We start from the raw sequence: 17,520 nt of genomic DNA, 5'->3' as shown, positions 1-17,520 counted from the left end.
GTTTCTTCGTCCTTTTTACGCACGGTTTGTCATCGTGCCCGCTCATCGCGGGACTGGGTTCCGCCCAACAAAGTCCAACGGGCTCTGCGGCCTATCGGTAGTATGTATGCTCTGTGGACTTTGTGGGCGGCTTTGCCCGTAGTTGGTCATTTCGAAGCTGTCAGCATCGTCCTCTTCGGGCTTGTGTTTGCGTGTTAATGACTGCACGGGACTTCCGCTTATCAGGGTGTCGTCCAAATTATCGGCTTCTTTAACATGGGGCGCCTTTTGAGAATACAACGCGGGTGGCGACTGGATTGGCAATGCCAGAGACATGACTGCAGTTCTACTGAATGTTGACTGCGTAAGCCTGGGCTCTGACATGCCAGCTGACCTATATTCGTATGTCTCATATCCGTGGGGTACCTGGCCGCGGCAGGTGCCTCTGGCGAGTGCTCGGAGGATGGGAATGGATGCAGCCATGATGCAGATAGCTGCTTCGGCGTTTCCCCAGATCAACAATGGCACACTGGCAGCTAAGGCTATCAGTCAATTATGGGTGCTTTGAACAGCAGGTGTGGGTAGTTACTTGGATCGATCCCATTATGAACGGCAGGGAGAGTGGCAGACTTGATACCAGCTGCTGCGCCTGCGCTGCGGTGATTGTCAGTCATGCCTTTTCTCTGTAGGCAGAGGGGTGCTCACAAAACTCCCATGCTCATTGCAATCATAACGCCAACTTTTTCTTTGATACTCATTTCCAGGCACCACAAGAATTTCCATGGTAAGAACGCCAGTACAACGTCAATCGTTGCTGAAAAGACTATGAGAACAACTCGGTCAGTATTGCCTGCTGCTTTGTTTGAGGGGGGTTCACTTACCGCACGAAAAAATGTTGTATCGCAACGACACCTCTACCGGAACACACCTCCCCCTCAAGTTGATATCAAGACAGCTTATCCACACCATGACTGCACTTAGCACCAGCGTCCCCGTCAACGAGATCAGAATGATCCACACACCAACCCTCACCCAGCGCTCGGGGATTCTAAGCAGTGTCAACGCAAAGCTCGTTTTACCCCATAAGTTGGCGATGATCAACAATGTTGAGAGAGCATTCACTCTGATCGGAAAGAAAGCAAACTTTTCCATTGGGATGACTTGGCGTCCGTATCCCAAGCCGACAACGTCAGAAATAAGACCGGCCTGGGCAGCAAGGAGGACCCAGGAGCCTAGCAGGAAATAATCATCCCACCACAGGCCACGGTTGTGGCAGTTCTTTAGGTAGAGACGCGTGAAGAGGAAGATGGCCGAGACTGATATAAGGAGCCAGACGGTGACGTTGAGCTGGGGCCCGTAGTCAATTTTGGGTTCAAGACGGAGCTGGTTCATTGTGGCTGGTATGGTGGAGACAGATCAGATCAAATGGAGCCTGACGGGAGGGATTATTCAAGATCAAAGACAAGGAACAATTTGCTGGAAGAGGAAGATCGAGTCGGGTTGAGCTTGGAGATTGATTGCAGAGAGAAAAGCACACCGGGACAAGAAAACACGGCTCGGGTAGACCTTCCGAGAGCTTTAAACTATTCCAACTCTTGTTCATTCATCTGAATTACCCATTGTCAAAAGGCTCCAGGCATGTTCTGCACCCAAGCTCCACGTCTCGGATAACGAAAAAGATGCTGGAGCATCGGCCAAGGCAAGGATCTGACATGTGCAGCCAAACAAGAAATGTTTGAGAGAAGGAGATCGTTCTGCACGGCGATCTGAATGGGGAACATATCTGTCCAACAAGTGATGAAGTACACGAGAACCGCAGGCCCACCGAACCCCGTCGTCTAATGTGGCGCGTGGAGCCCCTGGAATGTCATGTCTTGTGGGAGATCTTGCACTCCGCACGGACAGCCAAAAAACAACAACAATCTGGCAGAAGCAGTTGATAGACTGAATACCTAGGTATGTTGAACTGAGGCTCCGATATTCTTTTGCGGTTCCCGAGTTTTGCAAACCGTGCTGAAACTGCTGTCAGTGCCTCTTAGTATGGATAGATTTAGCCAAGTCGTTGTGGATGCAATCTCGAAAGATGTTGAAGGGGGGCGTTGCTGCCATTCCGCCTTGATGTCGCATTGTCCCCACACCCGTTGGACCGGGGAAGAAGGGGGTGGAGACAAAACTGTTCCCGAAACAGGGGTGACCCTGCGCATGTTTGGTTCCCAGCTCCCGGTTCTGCTCAAAGTGCTGAAAAAGACGTGATAGATGGAAGATTCCGGGCAAGGATGAAGATTGTTAGTATCGGGTCAACTGATATACAAGCTTTAGTCACCCTCAGCCTCGCTTCTTCTGTGCTGCTTTTACATATGGCAGGTAAGGTGTCTATGGATCATCACTCTCTTCCCCTTCCTGAAATAAACATTCCGAATTATTCTGCCTTCCACGCTTGGTCCTTTATCTATCCTTTCACTGAGTGCGATCACGTAGGAAAAGGCGTTGTAGTCGGAGTCGGCCAAAGCCTGCTACTCTTTTTTGTTTCCATGTACCTTGGTTGATCCTCTCTTGGAACAAGCTAGTAACTATTAATTGCCAACGGCACAGCACCGTCTTTAGCATGAATCAAGGACATGGTTCCACAAAGGACATGAAATGTCTATCACCTTCTAATTGCAGCAAACGTTTCTCCAACAGCACCTCGCTCTGTGCAACAAAGGCTTGACGTTATCAAGCAATCAGTCAAACGACTTGATGGGTGGGCTGGATCAAGATTGAGTAGGATCATGAAGCCTGGACGAAAATGCCAACAACTTGATGAGAACAATTCCTAGATAACGGACGAAAACAAGAACAGGTGCCCAAGGCTTTTCTATGAGTGGCGCTAATCATTCCTCAGAAAGTGGATTCGTCAACTCAAGGTCAACCAGCAGGCCCAAAACCCAACATTGCAACAGTTAGACACTCAAGATTTCAACCCCTGAACTATCAACATGAAGACTACCTGGCTGTCTTTTGCTGCCTTTGCACAGGCTGCGATGGCCATGCCCGCCACCGAGGTTAAGCTTGAAGCCAAGGACATCGAGTTTCAATACCACCGCCGCTGCCGAAGCTGCTCTCTTGGCCTGCGGTTGCGTCCACGACAATGATGCTGGCCGTTGGGATGATCCCATGAAGCCCAGCGGCAGACTTGCTGATCTTTGCAGCCGTGGTGGTGGATGCCATCAGGCAGCAATCGGACGTATGTGTGTCCATGGCGACACGGGACAGTGTGGTTGCGCTGTTGCTAGCGCCGAGGAGTGCGAATCCTGTGAGTCTTCATTGAAACTAGCTCTTGGTAAGTTGTATTGCCATGCTAATATTTTCACAGGGAGTGTAAACTGGTGGTATGTTTCCATATATTTGATGAGCCGATAAGGTGAACAACTGCTAACAATTTTTGTATTCAGGCTCTGGACCAGCATTCAGTGTGGTGGTCTTTCTGTTACCATAACTGGTTAGTAGTGAAAAACAATGGTCATGATCATGTGTCGACACAACAGGCTAGAAGTTATGATCAGCCTCATACGGGCCACAATCCACATTGCAGGCGAACTAATTGGCAACAAGTATTTTGAACTGGACGGGTCTGATGATCTCTCTTTTGACTATTTTCGGTTTTATTCTCTCACAGTCTTTACCTACCTAGGTACCTACACCACTTTGTACTGATATCTTCACAATCGTTTCAACTGCAGCATGTCCTTGGTCATGGTGCTTTTCTTCATTTGCAGTGTCAAGCTACCTAGCTGCCTATTCGCTTCCCTGACTTGACACGAGTTGACTGATGTTCTATTCTATACCTTAGTCTATCTGCTGTTGCCTCATGTTAACATCTGAAAAAGAAGACGTTTTGAGGTTTCTCAAGTCCCTGTCGATGATTCCAAAACCTGGTCATGTCTGTGATCATCATGGTCCTTTTCGTTGATTGCACGTCAGCCGCCACGCTCAAGTAATACAAAGGCCATGGTTGAAGCTTTGGGAGGAAAGATAAACCTCATCAACAACCACATCGTCTTCATTACACAAGAACGCCCAGGAAATAATAGTGCTGCTTTGAGGCCCAACGAGCCGTGCGTACCATGTGTTTTGTCTGACCACCAGAACCGAACGTGAAAATTTTTTCACAAAAAAGAGGGCCAAGGTCGGTTGGTGGACATGGGACACATTCTGCGACCTATCGGGCATCTAAACCGAAGCAGAGTACGTGTGTTACCTAACATGCCGTCAAAGACAAAGCACAGTCTATTTCGGTTGCACACACTACCAGCAATGCATCTTATTCTACTCCAGCCTATGCTTGCGGGGCGCCCGCTACCATCTGGGATGCAACTATGGTTAGGTCTTCTCTGTGGACTCGCTTGTCGGGCCTTGCAGGAAATACTATGCAGGGCTGTCCACTAACGGCCAACAAATAGGTAATGTTACCTTCTTTGCATCTCTTGGAAGTAAGCAAGACACCACAACTGGCATACTGCCACGTTATTTGCCAATAGACAAGATAGAACATGTAAAAGAAAGTTGCCGCGGCCGGCAAGAAGATGTGATATCTGGGATACCTGGTGAGAATTGGGCAAGGATCGGCCCACCTGTCAAAATAACCCCTGAATCTCACCACTTTTGCCTTTCGGATGACGAAAGCAAAATAGTGTTTCAAGACCATCTTCTCCAGCTGTTTATGTTTTCTCTGCACTGGCCATCCCTTCTTTCTCATCCCTCAAGCATCTTGCAACATGCAGCTCCTCTCCACCCTTCTTTTCGCCGCCGGCCTTGCCACAGCAACTCCTCTCAACATTCCCAACTATGCCCAAGCTGCCATTGACTCCGGTCTTGCCCTCAAGGGTTTGAATGCCCTCGCTACTCTCAGCGCCCTGACTCGGACTGGCGGCACCTGTACCCCGACCAAAATCAAGTACCGTCGGGAATGGCGCACTCTCTCCAAGGCCGACCGCCGCAAGTTTGTTGCCGCGGTGAAGTGTCTTCAAGGCAAACCCTCTGTCCTTCCTAAAGACGGCACCGTCCCGGGAGCCATCACTCTCTGGGATGATCTTGCTTATGCTCACGCATGGCGTACATTCTTCGTTCACATGAGTGCCACCTTTTTGGTTTGGCATCGCTACTTTCTCTTCACCTACGAGACCTTCCTCGAGACAGAGTGCGGGTGGACCCAAGGGCTACCCTACTGGGAGTGGGGCCTGGATGTGAACAACATGAGAGGCAGCCCCCTTTTCGACGGCTCCGATACTTCCATTGGCGGCGACGGAGTGTTTGTTCCCGGAAGGCCAGACTTCATTCTGGACATCATTGGCGGGCCCGATCCCGAACCCATTCGGGTTGTGTTCCCTCCCGGCACTGGCGGCGGATGCGTCGAGAGGGGTCCGTTCAATGACACGGTGGTCAGGCTCGGGCCTTTCCCTCTCGATGGGACGCCTTGGACCAACGAGACGGTCTACGGCAATAATCCTAGGTGCTTGGACAGAGACTTGAACACGAACCCTCTCCAAAGGTGGTCTACTTTCCGCAACAGCACTGAGCTTATCCTCGGTTATGACAACATACGGGAGTTCCAAGGGTTCTTGGTAAGTCTGCCTTGTCCTTTCGGGAAACCCGGCGATTGAAGTTGCTGACAAGACAAAAAGGAGGGCGAACCCAGAGTGACAACGGAAAAGCCCATCGGCATTCACGGAGGTGGCCACTGGGGCGTCGGCGGCATCACTCGTGATCCAATCATCTCACCCTATGATCCGGCCTTTTGGTTCCATCACAATCAGTTGGATCGAATCTATTGGATCTGGCAGAATCTCGACTTCAATAATCGCAAGGATGTCTTTGGCACGGGCACCTGGGGCAACTTCCCTCCCAGTCCCAACGTCACAGTGGAGGACTTTATTGATGTCTTGCCCCACCAGCCGGCCATCAAGATCAAGGACAGCATGAACACTGTCAGTGGGACGCCCTTCTGCTACGTGTATGTATAAACAGGTAAAATGATTCCACAACACGAAGAAGGGATGTGGCAATTATATCTCCCGCCTGTCACTCGTTGAGACCTTTTGTCTATGCAGGCGTGGTTAGATTGGCTTTGCAAGCTACCTTGCCTCAGGTACACTCATAATACAAGGGACTTTGAAGCTGAGAGCAGAATTTGATGTCCTATATAGAAAACAAAACAGCGTGTGTGGCATCGGTCCAGTACTACAAGAGTAGGTATGTCCCGATATGCGCAGAGCTCCCTTTCAGGTCTCGGTCACCAGTTGGATAGGCCCAAGGACACGCAAGGTGGTAGGTGACACGCGGCTGCTAACAGGCGTCCTGTACAAAGTGGCGAGACACCAGAAAGCAGGGCGTGGGGGCACGGTTGTGAAGTCCTGGAGGGAAACTCAGACTATCTACCCATTTGACGGCCAAGCATCTGACATTTTGGTATGAATGATGGTGTGATTTTATATTCTAGAGGTAGACACGTGTGCGGAATTGATGATATTGTGTTGCTTCTCGAGAAACTGTGATGGTCGTTGTGAGGCGTCGAGGAATACCTGCACGAATGTGATCACGAGACAATCGTCAAAGAATCCGTAAAACTCCGTTTTTAGGCCATACGGTGCTAAATCAGACAGAGATAGCTTTCTCATGCACATGTAGTAGAATATTGGCAGACTGGTCTTAGCTCAGCTGATATGATGATACCCTATCTCATTGAGAGGCACACCACCCTCACAATCTTCATCAATAGAAAGGCTCTTGAATTATATCCACGACCTACCTTGTTTACTGCTGCCATCTGATATTTGGTTCTGCGTTTGAAGCCATGTAAGGTAGGAAAGGTGTAGAAAAGCACATTGGACTTGTGCGAAACGTATAGGGTAAGTTCTTGGTGCTTGTGAACTTGTATTTTGCACATATCTGGTATCATGACGAGCACACACTACGTCACCGTCCTGGAATAGAAACCGTAAGAGGGGCGGGTGATGCTCTTTGGGGGGGTCATGGGTTATGGGATTTTCAGAATCCTGCATGATCAGCTCAGCTCAGATAGAAAATGCGACAGTCTTGCGTCTCCTCCGTCCATGCGACGTGGGATGTTGACAAATTGTGTGGGTGAGTTAAGGCGGCGAGGGAAGTTGTTGTCCGGATCAAGCATAGTCAAACTTGTAGTCGGGTGGTTGAACAGGAGCTGCTTTGATGGTGTGATGTCTGAGATGAAGAGTGTTGCACGGAGGTGGACCGGAACATGTAGCGGCTAACAAAATCAGATCAGATGAGACCAAGCTGCCAATCTTTCTGTCAAAAAGAAAAGAGAAAGATGGCCACCACGGATGCTACCTGGATGTTTGGCCATTCGACCTCTGTTGCAAAGGTATCAGGGCAGCTGTGAAACGGTGATTTATTCCGCGCGATGTGAGAACTGACGACAGGCCCAGGCCCAATACGAGGAGGGGCCTGCTGTCGATATGTTGCTGGGCTGCTGCGGGCTCGGCTGAGACACCGGTGAAGCGTGGAAGAAGCGTCAACCGTCCTCTACTATCGTGGTTGGGGAGGGAGTGGGTGTCCTAGCTGCATGCATCTGCGTTGGGGGTGGTCTGTATTGCCCCTTGATTTGTTGGTGAGCACTCCAGACGGATCACACTCACACTCCCCACACTCGGCAGCCAGTAATGGATGGCTGGGGACGCGCAAGAAGGAGGTAGTCTATGCGGGACGTCCAACTTGATTCAAGGCATGGTTCGTGTAGGCAGGGTAGCAGCTGCAAGATGGACGGACACTGCAGTACCGCTCTCGCATCGGCCTTCTCAGCGGATGTGCGATGTTCAGGGAGATGGTGAGGGGACGGACGGGAGTGGGGGTGTTGATGCGGAGCAAAGTCACCGGGCAAAGAAGCAAGAGTCAGATGGAATGTGTGGGGAAAGCAAAAGGTGATTGAATATCAACAACGTTGGCATGCAGGTTGCGAAATGCATCATGCAAATCCGGGGAGTAGGGATGACGAGGGGTGCAGGGTGTTTTGTGCATATGTCCATGAGGCGCCACCGGGTAGGTATCAGTCACCTTATCGGCAGAGGGCTCAATCCAATCTTCAACTCGGCCTTTCCCGGAAAGGTGTTTTCTGCCCTGCAAAAAAATGTTTTTTGCTGGGATTGTTTTGTGGCGGTGAAATTGTTCAAGATAGTGACCTCCTTGGATGTTACCCCTCATGCCCCTCCTTCCGACCCCGTGCTTATCTCTTATCGCCATCTCGATGGCTGGCGGGAAGTCCAAGGAGTTCCCTTAACCCCGGCCCTAGCTTGGCGCATTCCATTCTTTTCAAGTCGGTGAATGGTGCTCAACCTGAATCGCTGGCACACTTTCAAACCTTGTGATCATTCTTAAGGCAGTTGAGGGGCTGAAGTGTTGGTTGGCTTCTTCACCGAGGGCTTGGATGACTCCAACGGCGCCCCCGCTTAAGTAGGTAGCTGCACACCGGAAGCGGGCATTGTCACTCAGGCCGTTGTGTTTGGTCGAGAAAACGGTCCCGCCGGTCCTGAGAATTATACAATCACGACAGCACATCCGGCACCCCCACGCTGAAACGGCACATCTGACAGTAATATCGAGAAGGTGATGGTGGGGGAGGGTGAGGTGCGCGCACCTGCCCGTGAGACCATGAGGTGGTTAATAAGAAAAACTGACAAGTCCTGCTACACCACACCAACAAACCGCTTCAACTGCCTATTGAGTCAGTCGGGTTGCTGTGACAGAAGTTCTGCGCGCAAAAGTCAGGGACTCGAGGGACGGTTCCAAATAGAACAAAAGTTAGACGTCTTTGCGGCATCAGGCGGTCGGTGGACAACCCGAAAAGTGCACACCTCAGATCCACGGCTCCCCACCAGTGCCAAGCGCCTCGCCAACTGATCCCACCGCCCTCTCCCCGCCCGCCCTCCAGCCCTTTTAACACCCGAGATCTCGCTCGGCTCGCCACATCCATACATGCCGCTATCTGCGCTCAAGCTCCCCCCCCTCGGTCTCACACGACGCAACATCTCACCACCCGCCGTCTCCGCTCCCGGGCTTGGTTCGAAATACCCTCTCGTTTGAAAACACCCCTCGGCCGCACCTCGAGACTTGAAGCTGTCTTTTCTGATTTGGCAGCGACTTCGTCGCGTGCCCACCCCTGTCTGATTGACCACGACCCCTCGATTGATCCGGCGCCGCAGTCTGCACCACCACCTAGCGGAGGCCCAACATCGCCCTCCTCGCCGCAGCCTGTCCACGAACCTCACCGGCGCTCGACACAATGTCGACGTCCAACCTGGGCGAGTTTCGCCACATGCGCACCGGCAGTCTCAACATTCCACCACAAGCCGGTCACTCGAGTGGTGGTGGGATAATGGCTCCCATGCCCGCCGCCGCCCATCGCTTCGATGCATCACGAAGCCCACCCAGTAGGTTTTGCGATGGCGAAGCACTTTCCTCCAAACCCTTGCTGACCCATCAACTTACACTTGACAGACACCTCGCACGTCCCATGCAAGTTCTTCCGACAAGGCGCCTGCCAGGCAGGCAATGCATGCCCCTTTAGCCACGATCTGAGCTCGGCCGCCGAAAACGTTTGCAAGTACTTTGCCAAGGTATGCCCTCGACACTTGTGTTTGGGAGGACTGATAAGCTGACGGACTGCAGGGCAACTGCAAGTTTGGCCCAAAGTGCGCCAATATCCATGTGCTCCCCGATGGCCGCCGCATCAACTATGGCAAGAACGGTGTGACGATAGGTGTCCCCCCCGGAGTCGCCCTCGGTGCCCGCGTAAACCCGACGACATACCATCAGCCGGCCAGCAGTGCCTTGACCAACTCTTTTATGCGCGCAGATTCTCCATACAACGCCACGGCGTTTGCGCTACAAGATGAACTCTACAGCCATCAGCTGGCTCTCGAAAGCGGCGTGCCCACGATCGACACCACCTCGTACACTTCCAACCCTGCTTCCGCCTACGGATCACCACGAGACGAGGAGCCAAACCGCTTTGGACTGGGTCTTTCTCCCAACATCAAAGGACTTTCGGTGCTGGATGCTCCCCTCCCGGCGTCATTCGACAGCAACGGGATCTCACATGCGGCCAGGGGCGGTCCTTGGCCATCTTCGGTCCCGGCCCAGTTTGGATTGGACTCGCCTTCCTCCTCGCTCAGTGCCGCCAAGAGTGGTCGTACTTCGGATGCGTTGAGGCACTTGCACGCGTCTGCCTTTGGAAACAGCCACCTGTCACCGTCAGGACTTGCAACACAGGACATCTCAGGCTTTGGTAGCAGCCCGCCTTCCGGTTCTCTTGGATTCAGCTCGGCGCTGGGTGGTGATGAGTACTTTGGAAAGCGGCCTATGCACAGCAACGCTTCGCGATTCGCCAAGATCCGCATGATGAGCAGCAGCGTGCCCAAAGTCGACATGGATTGGGATGATTCCGAGCAGTTCCTCTTTGAGGAAGATTATGTGCCAGGCACACTGGCCAACGAGGTGCTGACGCCGACAGAGAGGGCGAGGAGGGGCTCTACAACCAACACAATCCGTGGAATGGACGCCCTCAACCGTGAGACGATTGCCGAATCCTGCCCGCCTGCCCCCATCACCAAGTTCGGCACTCCCATTCAACCTTCCAGCCCTGGCCGCTGGGGTCCGTTGTGGGGGAAGCAAAAGGAGGATGACGGCCACCTGGATACGGGCCGGTCTTTTAAGCACGCCTCGGCATTCGGCCATGTGGGAAGCCCGCTCCGAAACTCGAGCCTTGCCAGCGCCATCACATCAGGGCTGGATGGAAACACGGTGGGAGTATCGGCCCTGACTCAACAGCTTCGAGACACCCAGCTGTCCGACGACGGTTCAGCTGATTCAAGCCCCAATATCCGGCCCAATGTTCCACGCAATGCCAACGGAGCAGGCGTCATTGGCGAATCTAGGGATAAGGATGGGGGGCTGGCAAGACATGTCAGCAGCACCTCAATAGGTTCGAGCGCTACTGGGCGCTTCAAGTCCCCAATGGATGAAGAGGAGGCCGCATTTGTGTTCAGCATGGACGACGAAGATGATGCCCAGGCGAGGGCTCGCAAGCGCGGAACCGGAAACCAACAAGTGAACAGTACTGCCAGCCCTCTGAGTGCCGCTGCCTGGTCCAACAGCTACGCCACGGTCGTTGCCAATAACAGATCTGCCGGGGCCAACGGCGAAGGCAACAGCGGCACTGGTGCTGTTGAAGCGGTTGGTGGAAGATAGTGCTTTGGCTTCAGGAGTTTGGGTTGGTAGGCACAAAAAGAGCAAAAGAAAAAAAGGCAAGGGAATAGACCAACTTTGAAGCGGAGCATGATAACAAAGGAATTGCATCGTCTGCAGCGTACTTTTTACATATATAGCTGCAGCAAGGATCTCAAGGGGCATAGCGTGGTGTGGTTAGGTCACTCTTGAGGGAGGCATACATCTCGACACACATTGCCTGATACTGTCAGGATTTGACTTGTGGGTATAGCCATCTTGTTTCTTTGTATCACTCTCTTTTGTCTGGATATGTACGGTGTAGGAAATCGGTCGGGCCGGTGTTTTGTTTTTAATCGTTCTTTGCAGGCTCTCGAGTTCTTGTTCAGGAGTGTTTTACCACAACGTTGTCGTTGCTCTCCCAGGAAACATATCACACATGCATCTCGACTCCCAAATCCGTTTCCTTTCTGGTTGAAGTTGCGGTGTTGGTGTGGCCACGTGAGAAACTTCGAGGATCAGGTATCGACAAGGATAAATGTAATGGCAGTATATGTAATACAGAGGCAGTAGATTGCTCAGTACATGGAAGCAGAGAATAACCAAGAGCTGGTTGGCGGTGAAGTAGAGTCTGGGCGCTATGGATGCCAACATGAGTTTCTTGCCATGCAGGTTGGATAACTAGAGATATTTTATACAGAATCGAACAGACATAAACAGACATGTCCAAGATAGACATCCTTTGGCAGCTTTGCTGATCGACTTGAATGGCAAAAGATATGCGACTGGACAGATTCCTCCTACCCCTTCATGGCTTGATGCTCACCAGCCCCAGGCAATAGCAGTTCCTCTGTTCCATAGATGCTATGTAAGTACCATCTCGAGACTTGGTAACTGTATTGTCGTGATACATGAAATGAGTTGTGAGTATGGTACAAGGCGGGACAGGCGGCAATGGGGGCGACAAGAACGGCCCAAATACAAAATACAATTGTTGGTGCTCTATGTGGTTGTTTTTCCCCCATCCATTATTAAGCCGGTAACAACTGCTTAGTTGGCATCAGGCTGGGAGGTGATATACTCGACGGCCTTGTCAACTGTTGACATCATACAGGTTAGAATCATCAGCTTGCAATAGGTATGGGCTACATACCACTGTGGATGGTGTCGGCATCCTTATCGGGGATCTCAATGCTGAACTCCTGTTGCTCATGTCGTTAGTATCCCTTCCCACGTCACAGCAAAGAGGGGCAGGGGCATCCATACCTCCTCAATAGCCATCACAACCTCAACGGTATCCAAGCTGTCCAACCCGAGGTCATTGGCGAAGTGGGCGGTTTCCGTAATCTAAGCCACCCGTCAGCTCCCATTCTCCAAGGCCATACATCATTCCTCCTCCTTCTCCTCCAACTCCTCTACACATTTCGACAACAATGGGTTGTTGCCGGCCATAGCACTCACGTTCTCGGGGTTGTTGACCTAAAGCAAAAAAAGCCACTATTAGCACCTCTCCATGAACAGAAACAAGAACCGAAATGCAGGACAAAAAGCACCTTGTCAAACCCAGACAGAAGCTCCTTGATTCTCTCGTAGACCTCCTGCTTTGTGAGACCACCACCCGACGCATAACCCCGCATTTGAAGAGCCCAGCTGGCAGAGCCCTTGGGGACGAAGCTCTTGGCCGAGGAGGGGGCGCCTAATCTGAGGGGGTGGGCAGCGGCAGAGCGAACAGCGGCGGTCCGCGACGCAAGAGCGACGGACCGGAGGACGGCGGTGCGGAACATTTTGGCGGGAGGTTGGTTGGACTGGAAAGGAGTGAAAGCTCGCGGGAGTTGGTGTGTGGCCGGTGGAAGTGGGCCGGGTGGTCGAGGCAATTGACGGCGGAGACGTTCGGCGGGGGGGTGGTGGTGGTGGTGGTGTGACGGTTAGAGGTCTGCTTGATGATAAATTTCTCGCCTGGGAATGGCAAGCGTCGGGATGCGTTAAACTCTCTGGCAGCTTTCGGTGCTGCGGCACTGCGGGACGGACAGCTCCAGCTTTGCACCCGGTCTGTGCACTGCATCACGTGACATGTGCCATGACGCCTGGCAATGGCCTCAGCATTTGAGACTGGGACAGCACGGGACAAAAAACATAACTTTTGGGTGGTGGGACATATGTATAACACTATTTACAGCTCTTCTGAGCCAACATCTAACCATCCGCAAGAGCCCCTTGATTTCCTCTACACGCATCTTTACCGGTAGGGAGAGTCCGCCCTGATAGCCGCAGCCAGCTCCGGCTCCCACTTGTCTCCGTTGGAAAGCAATTTCTCTGTGCACAATTAGCCCAAGCTTTCCCTTGAATGAGACAGTGAGGAGGAACCCACCCTTGTTGTAAAGCAGCTCCTCGCGGGTCTCGGTGGCGTACTCGGCATTGGGAGACTCGACAATGGCGTCGACAGGGCAAGACTCCTGGCAGAAACCGCAGTAAATGCACTTGGTCATGTCAATGTCGTAGCGGGTGGTGCGGCGGGAACCGTCCGCACGCTCCTCAGCTTCGATGGTGATGGCTTGCGCTGGGCAGACAGCCTCGCAAAGCTTGCAGGCAATGCAACGCTCCTCACCCGAGGGGTATCTCCGGAGAGCGTGCTCACCGCGGAAACGGGGAGAAATGGGGCCCTGCTGCTGTCAGCCGGTCTGGCCTCATGAAATGCGCATCGCCCTTCCCGCTCTCATCCATGACCGCCCAGGCTCTGATATTCTCTAATCGTATCTTCCCAAGCCCTACCCTCTTGGCAGCCAGCTGTATAACGCACCTTTTCGAATGGGTAGTAGATCGTGTACCTGTTCAAGTCGACCTCTGTCAGCCCCGCTGCCCACACCCAGCTACCCGTCCAGGGACAAACACTCACGGTGGCCTGAAGAACTGCTCCATGAGCACGTACATCCCCCTCATCATCTCCGTCATCAAAAAGTACTTTCCAAGCTTGTCAAAGGTGCTCTCGGACTCCTGTTCCCACGTCTTGGGGGGCGGCAGACGGAAGTTCTTGGGCGGGGGCCCAGCCGGTGTCGCATACGTTCTCCTGGCGACAGCCTGAGAGATGACTGTGGAAGAGGGGGCGACGGCGCGAACTGCGCGCACCAGAGGGCGGGCCGCAATGGTGGTGTTGGGAAGCATGGTGTCAACGTCGATTCGGTCGCTGGGTTCGAGGGGTGTTGGCAAGCTGGGAGGGACTTTTGGTGCTTCGAGAGACCGTCGCGGGACGACTAAGAGGCTGGTATCGAAAGGAGACTGGCGATCAGGTCAATTGGGCCTGCACGCTGCTGCAAAAAGTGCGGTCGGGACACCGACAGCAGAAGTATTGAGAGTGGGGTGGCGGAGGCGAGGTTGACAGAGCTCCCCGGTGGCGCTTGACGTCGTCTCGATATCCCTGGAGCTTTGGGTCATGGGAGTTGACATTTTGGAGCTGCCGGCGCTTGGACCACCCCACCGCAAGATTACATTTCCCAGCTTCTGATTTGCTGCCCCATCAGCATGTGGGGGCCCGGCCACTGAAAGTCTATTCACGTGCGTCTCACGTGAGTCTTCCAATGCATGATGATGATGAAACTTAAAAGGGGTATACTTTGTCTAAATGTCTCGCTGTGCGCCAAGTTCCTTTATTGATCAATCTTGCCCCACGTTGTCCACCACACCCCCATGTTGGCTGCCACCACCAGATCCAGCATCTTGAGCCCTTCATCATGAATAATCAGCTTCCCAAGCTTGACCTTCTTTCCACTGCTCCCACCTCCAGCGTTCTCTTTGCCAAGGCTAAGATCCATCTCATCCTCATCACTCCATTCATCCTCGTCGCTGCTCCTTGTATTTCGATGGTGCAGGAGACTGCTAAACTGTTCCGACAGTCGGCTTGCCCGGTTGTCCTTGTCGGCATCATTTCGACGAGCCCCAAAGAAGTCGCCGCCGCTGGGCAGGTTGAACCTCAACTCACTAACCGGTTTCGTGCCCAGAAGGGCAGCCTGGAGCTCATCGCCCCTCGATCGGCCCATAGCCTGTGCATTTTGGATGCTCTGCGCCACCTCCCGAGGATCGAACTGGAACTTGGTGGTAGAGTCGAGCACATGGCGGAGCTTGAGGGAGCGCCCGCTGGTGCTGGTGCGAAACTCACAGCGCCCTTCCCACGGTGACAGAAAGGTGTATCCTTTGGGCCGCAACCCTGGTCCAGGGTGAGTGATGATTCCGCCCTGCTCCTCACCCGACCCAGAGTGATTGGATCCAATCGTGGAGGAGCTACCCTGCCTGGTATGGGATGCCTTGGGTGCGCTGGGCTCTTCGGACGACTGCACGCCCTCTGGGCTAATGCTCTCCCGCCTTTCTCGTCGGTGAAACGCCTTTTTAAAGCCCGCTTTCCAACCAGCTCCATAAGCCATGACAACCTGTCTGTGAAATCCGTCCTGGGGGGGAGGAGCCATCCCTCGCGCACCACTGTCACTGCGCGCTCTTTGTCCACTCTGCACCATTTGTGAGAACGAATGCGGCTGGCCCGTTGAGGTGAGTGCCTGGAGAGCCTGGATTTCGGCAGCAGCCCGGCTGGGCATCCCTCTGTACTTTGCATATCCCGAAGTATCAATGCGAATATCAAGCTTTTGAGACTTCCACCCGGACCCCATGTCCTCTGGGTTGAGGCTCGGGTCTGCCTGCGACGGTGGGGGAATATTGGTGGCAAAAGACGACACCTGTCCTACATTGACCTGGGATCCAGAACTCGGATCTCTGCGAATTATGGTCAGATAAAAAGAAACCGAAGAAGGTCGCCGATGCATGTGCCTAGGTGACGTGGGATGTTGTCCTTGGCTATACGACAAGGGAGATGCCACTCGCTGCGGAGGTTGCTGTGCAGGAGGTTGACTCGGTGTGCTTGGTCGGGCTGCACTTGAAGAGTAAAGTGCAGGTGCAACATTATCTTCAACATGATCGTGACCCGCTAGTGGTGAGGATGAAGACACTGTCGTCAAGTGAGGAGGGGGCGGGGGCGGCTCAGGCGAGCCCCCCGATAGGCGTTTTTGGAACATGGGGTTTGGCCTATATGAATGGAGTGACTCTTCGGTGGGATTTTGGTTTTCTGATATTGGAGATGGGCCAGTCTCTGGTCGGTAAGGCTTGTACTGAGGGATATGGGGAGTTGGGGTTGGTGAGAGCACTGGAACTGGACCTGGTTCCCCCGTTGACGACAAGCTTTCCGGCCTCAGAACTCTCGCGGATGTAGGCAACGGCTTCCTCGGAATCGTGCTCCTAGCACTCTCCCCACTGGACCTCGTGGAACTCAACACATTACTCTTTGGTCGTGGTGGCATGGGTGGTGGCATATCCTCTGGTCGCTCCATGTGGATGTAATAGAGAGAATTCGCTATGTCTTCACCTGTCACATTTTTCCTATGCGGCCTCATGGTAGAGAGTACCACATCTAAGAGGCAAGGTTTCAGATTAGCAAAACAGTCACAATAAAAGAAGAAACCGTACAAACCTTGTGTACCGGGGACTCTGGAGATGTACAGCGTGAGGGATTCTTTGACTTCGGGATGGTGGGGATATTGCGGAGGATTTGCAGCGATGTAGTTGATATCGGCCAGAGACCTTGCCTCGGCGCGCGGTCCAGCCGCCATGACTTTCGAATACCTATGTTCGGGAAGCAGCCTGGTGTTTTGGTGGTTTGCCTGATGTGGTAGACTTGGGGCGCTGGATCGTGGAGAGACGAGGTGACGTTGCCCCCCCCCCCACTGCTAGAAGTAAGCACCACGGGGCTGTGTTGGGTGTTGGGGCTGGTGTTGTGAAGAAAGCGGACGGATCCTGTTGCATCCAAGGGACATAAAGAAAACAGTTCTAGAAAAGCCGTCCCTTAGAACAGAGTCACAACCCACAGCTCATTGCTTTATCTGAATCGTTGCACCACTGTCCACTGCGTCCAAAATTGCCCCAGTCCCGCCAGTGGGGTCGGTCCCGGTGAGGGAGCCGTGGAGCTTGGGCCCATTCAGCGGGCTGCTTGGTTTTTGGTGTCGCTGCCCAATTGGGTTCTGTCCTCCGCCAAGACCTCGAACCGCAGCGTCGTCAAACATCCGAATCACATTCACAGCTGACAGCACTACATGTATTAGAAATGTCTCTCGCAACAACGACCGAATACAAGCGGCGCGTCCAGCGCTCAACGACAGGCAGTCTACAACATACACGATGGTTGGTTTGAATCCATTTCGCCCATTTCCCCAGCTTCAAATTCCTTCACATCAACATGATATCCACAAAACATGCCAGTACGAATCAACG

General features: G+C 53.0%; 7 protein-coding genes across 7 annotated transcripts; 3 read left to right on the top strand and 4 right to left on the bottom strand.

Annotated features, from left to right (window-relative positions):
- Positions 1–42: 42 nt before the first annotated feature.
- QC761_507470 (uncharacterized protein) lies at positions 43–1,371 on the bottom strand (the record flags this gene model as incomplete). The annotated part of the gene is made up of 4 exons (XM_062879967.1): positions 43–521; positions 569–633; positions 685–802; positions 861–1,371. The coding sequence occupies 4 exons, from the start codon at positions 1,369–1,371 to the stop codon at positions 43–45; spliced, it is 1,173 nt and encodes a 390-aa protein (XP_062731144.1).
- A 1,764-nt stretch (positions 1,372–3,135) lies between these two features.
- QC761_507475 (uncharacterized protein) lies at positions 3,136–3,457 on the top strand (the record flags this gene model as incomplete). Its single annotated transcript, XM_062879968.1, has 2 exons — positions 3,136–3,301; positions 3,414–3,457. The coding sequence occupies 2 exons, from the start codon at positions 3,136–3,138 to the stop codon at positions 3,455–3,457; spliced, it is 210 nt and encodes a 69-aa protein (XP_062731143.1).
- A 1,073-nt stretch (positions 3,458–4,530) lies between these two features.
- Positions 4,531–6,417, top strand: QC761_507480 (uncharacterized protein). The gene is made up of 2 exons (XM_062879969.1): positions 4,531–5,582; positions 5,643–6,417. Exons 1-2 carry the CDS (start codon positions 4,737–4,739, stop codon positions 5,979–5,981), a joined length of 1,185 nt encoding a protein of 394 aa, XP_062731142.1. The 5' UTR covers positions 4,531–4,736; the 3' UTR covers positions 5,982–6,417.
- A 1,866-nt stretch (positions 6,418–8,283) lies between these two features.
- On the top strand, positions 8,284–11,923 carry QC761_507490 (uncharacterized protein). Its single transcript, XM_062879970.1, has 3 exons — positions 8,284–9,422; positions 9,490–9,608; positions 9,661–11,923. The coding sequence occupies exons 1-3, from the start codon at positions 9,275–9,277 to the stop codon at positions 11,239–11,241; spliced, it is 1,848 nt and encodes a 615-aa protein (XP_062731141.1). The 5' UTR covers positions 8,284–9,274; the 3' UTR covers positions 11,242–11,923.
- Positions 11,924–12,159: 236 nt separating this feature from the next.
- ACP2 (mitochondrial acyl carrier protein) lies at positions 12,160–13,231 on the bottom strand. Its single transcript, XM_062879971.1, has 5 exons — positions 12,771–13,231; positions 12,679–12,696; positions 12,484–12,564; positions 12,371–12,419; positions 12,160–12,314 (listed from the first exon to the last, which is right to left on the bottom strand). The coding sequence occupies exons 1-5, from the start codon at positions 12,999–13,001 to the stop codon at positions 12,268–12,270; spliced, it is 426 nt and encodes a 141-aa protein (XP_062731140.1). The 5' UTR covers positions 13,002–13,231; the 3' UTR covers positions 12,160–12,267.
- Positions 13,232–13,334: 103 nt separating this feature from the next.
- NdufS8 (ndufs8, ubiquinone oxidoreductase 23 kd subunit) lies at positions 13,335–14,737 on the bottom strand. Its single transcript, XM_062879972.1, has 4 exons — positions 14,111–14,737; positions 14,015–14,042; positions 13,586–13,877; positions 13,335–13,530 (listed from the first exon to the last, which is right to left on the bottom strand). Exons 1-4 carry the CDS (start codon positions 14,374–14,376, stop codon positions 13,454–13,456), a joined length of 663 nt encoding a protein of 220 aa, XP_062731139.1. The 5' UTR covers positions 14,377–14,737; the 3' UTR covers positions 13,335–13,453.
- A 121-nt stretch (positions 14,738–14,858) lies between these two features.
- Positions 14,859–16,862, bottom strand: QC761_507520 (uncharacterized protein; the record flags this gene model as incomplete). The annotated part of the gene is made up of 3 exons (XM_062879973.1): positions 14,859–15,972; positions 16,366–16,663; positions 16,724–16,862. 3 exons carry the CDS (start codon positions 16,860–16,862, stop codon positions 14,859–14,861), a joined length of 1,551 nt encoding a protein of 516 aa, XP_062731138.1.
- Between the last annotated feature and the right edge of the window lie 658 nt (positions 16,863–17,520).

Source organism: Podospora bellae-mahoneyi, chromosome 5 (genome assembly GCF_035222275.1).
Source record: "Podospora bellae-mahoneyi strain CBS 112042 chromosome 5, whole genome shotgun sequence".
Lineage (NCBI taxonomy): Eukaryota > Fungi > Ascomycota > Sordariomycetes > Sordariales > Podosporaceae > Podospora > Podospora bellae-mahoneyi.
This window is presented reverse-complemented; position numbering and strand designations above follow the sequence as displayed.

Bases quoted from the DNA above. Each gene is read 5' to 3' on its own strand.
- QC761_507480 (XM_062879969.1), top strand. From the start codon at position 4,737: ATGCAGCTCCTCTCCACCCTTCTTTTCGCCGCCGGCCTTGCCACAGCA. The intron at 5,583-5,642 runs GTAAGTCTGCCT...CAAGACAAAAAG, and splicing joins GGGAGTTCCAAGGGTTCTTG to GAGGGCGAACCCAGAGTGAC.
- QC761_507490 (XM_062879970.1), top strand. From the start codon at position 9,275: ATGTCGACGTCCAACCTGGGCGAGTTTCGCCACATGCGCACCGGCAGT. The intron at 9,423-9,489 runs GTAGGTTTTGCG...TACACTTGACAG, and splicing joins TGCATCACGAAGCCCACCCA to ACACCTCGCACGTCCCATGC. The intron at 9,609-9,660 runs GTATGCCCTCGA...GACGGACTGCAG, and splicing joins TTTGCAAGTACTTTGCCAAG to GGCAACTGCAAGTTTGGCCC.
- ACP2 (XM_062879971.1), bottom strand. From the start codon at position 13,001: ATGTTCCGCACCGCCGTCCTCCGGTCCGTCGCTCTTGCGTCGCGGACC. The intron at 12,420-12,483 runs GTATGGATGCCC...CATGAGCAACAG, and splicing joins TTGTGATGGCTATTGAGGAG to GAGTTCAGCATTGAGATCCC. The intron at 12,315-12,370 runs GTATGTAGCCCA...TGATGTCAACAG, and splicing joins TGCCGACACCATCCACAGTG to TTGACAAGGCCGTCGAGTAT.
- NdufS8 (XM_062879972.1), bottom strand. From the start codon at position 14,376: ATGCTTCCCAACACCACCATTGCGGCCCGCCCTCTGGTGCGCGCAGTT. The intron at 14,043-14,110 runs GTGAGTGTTTGT...CGACTTGAACAG, and splicing joins GAGCAGTTCTTCAGGCCACC to GTACACGATCTACTACCCAT. The intron at 13,531-13,585 runs GTGGGTTCCTCC...AATTGTGCACAG, and splicing joins GGAGCTGCTTTACAACAAGG to AGAAATTGCTTTCCAACGGA.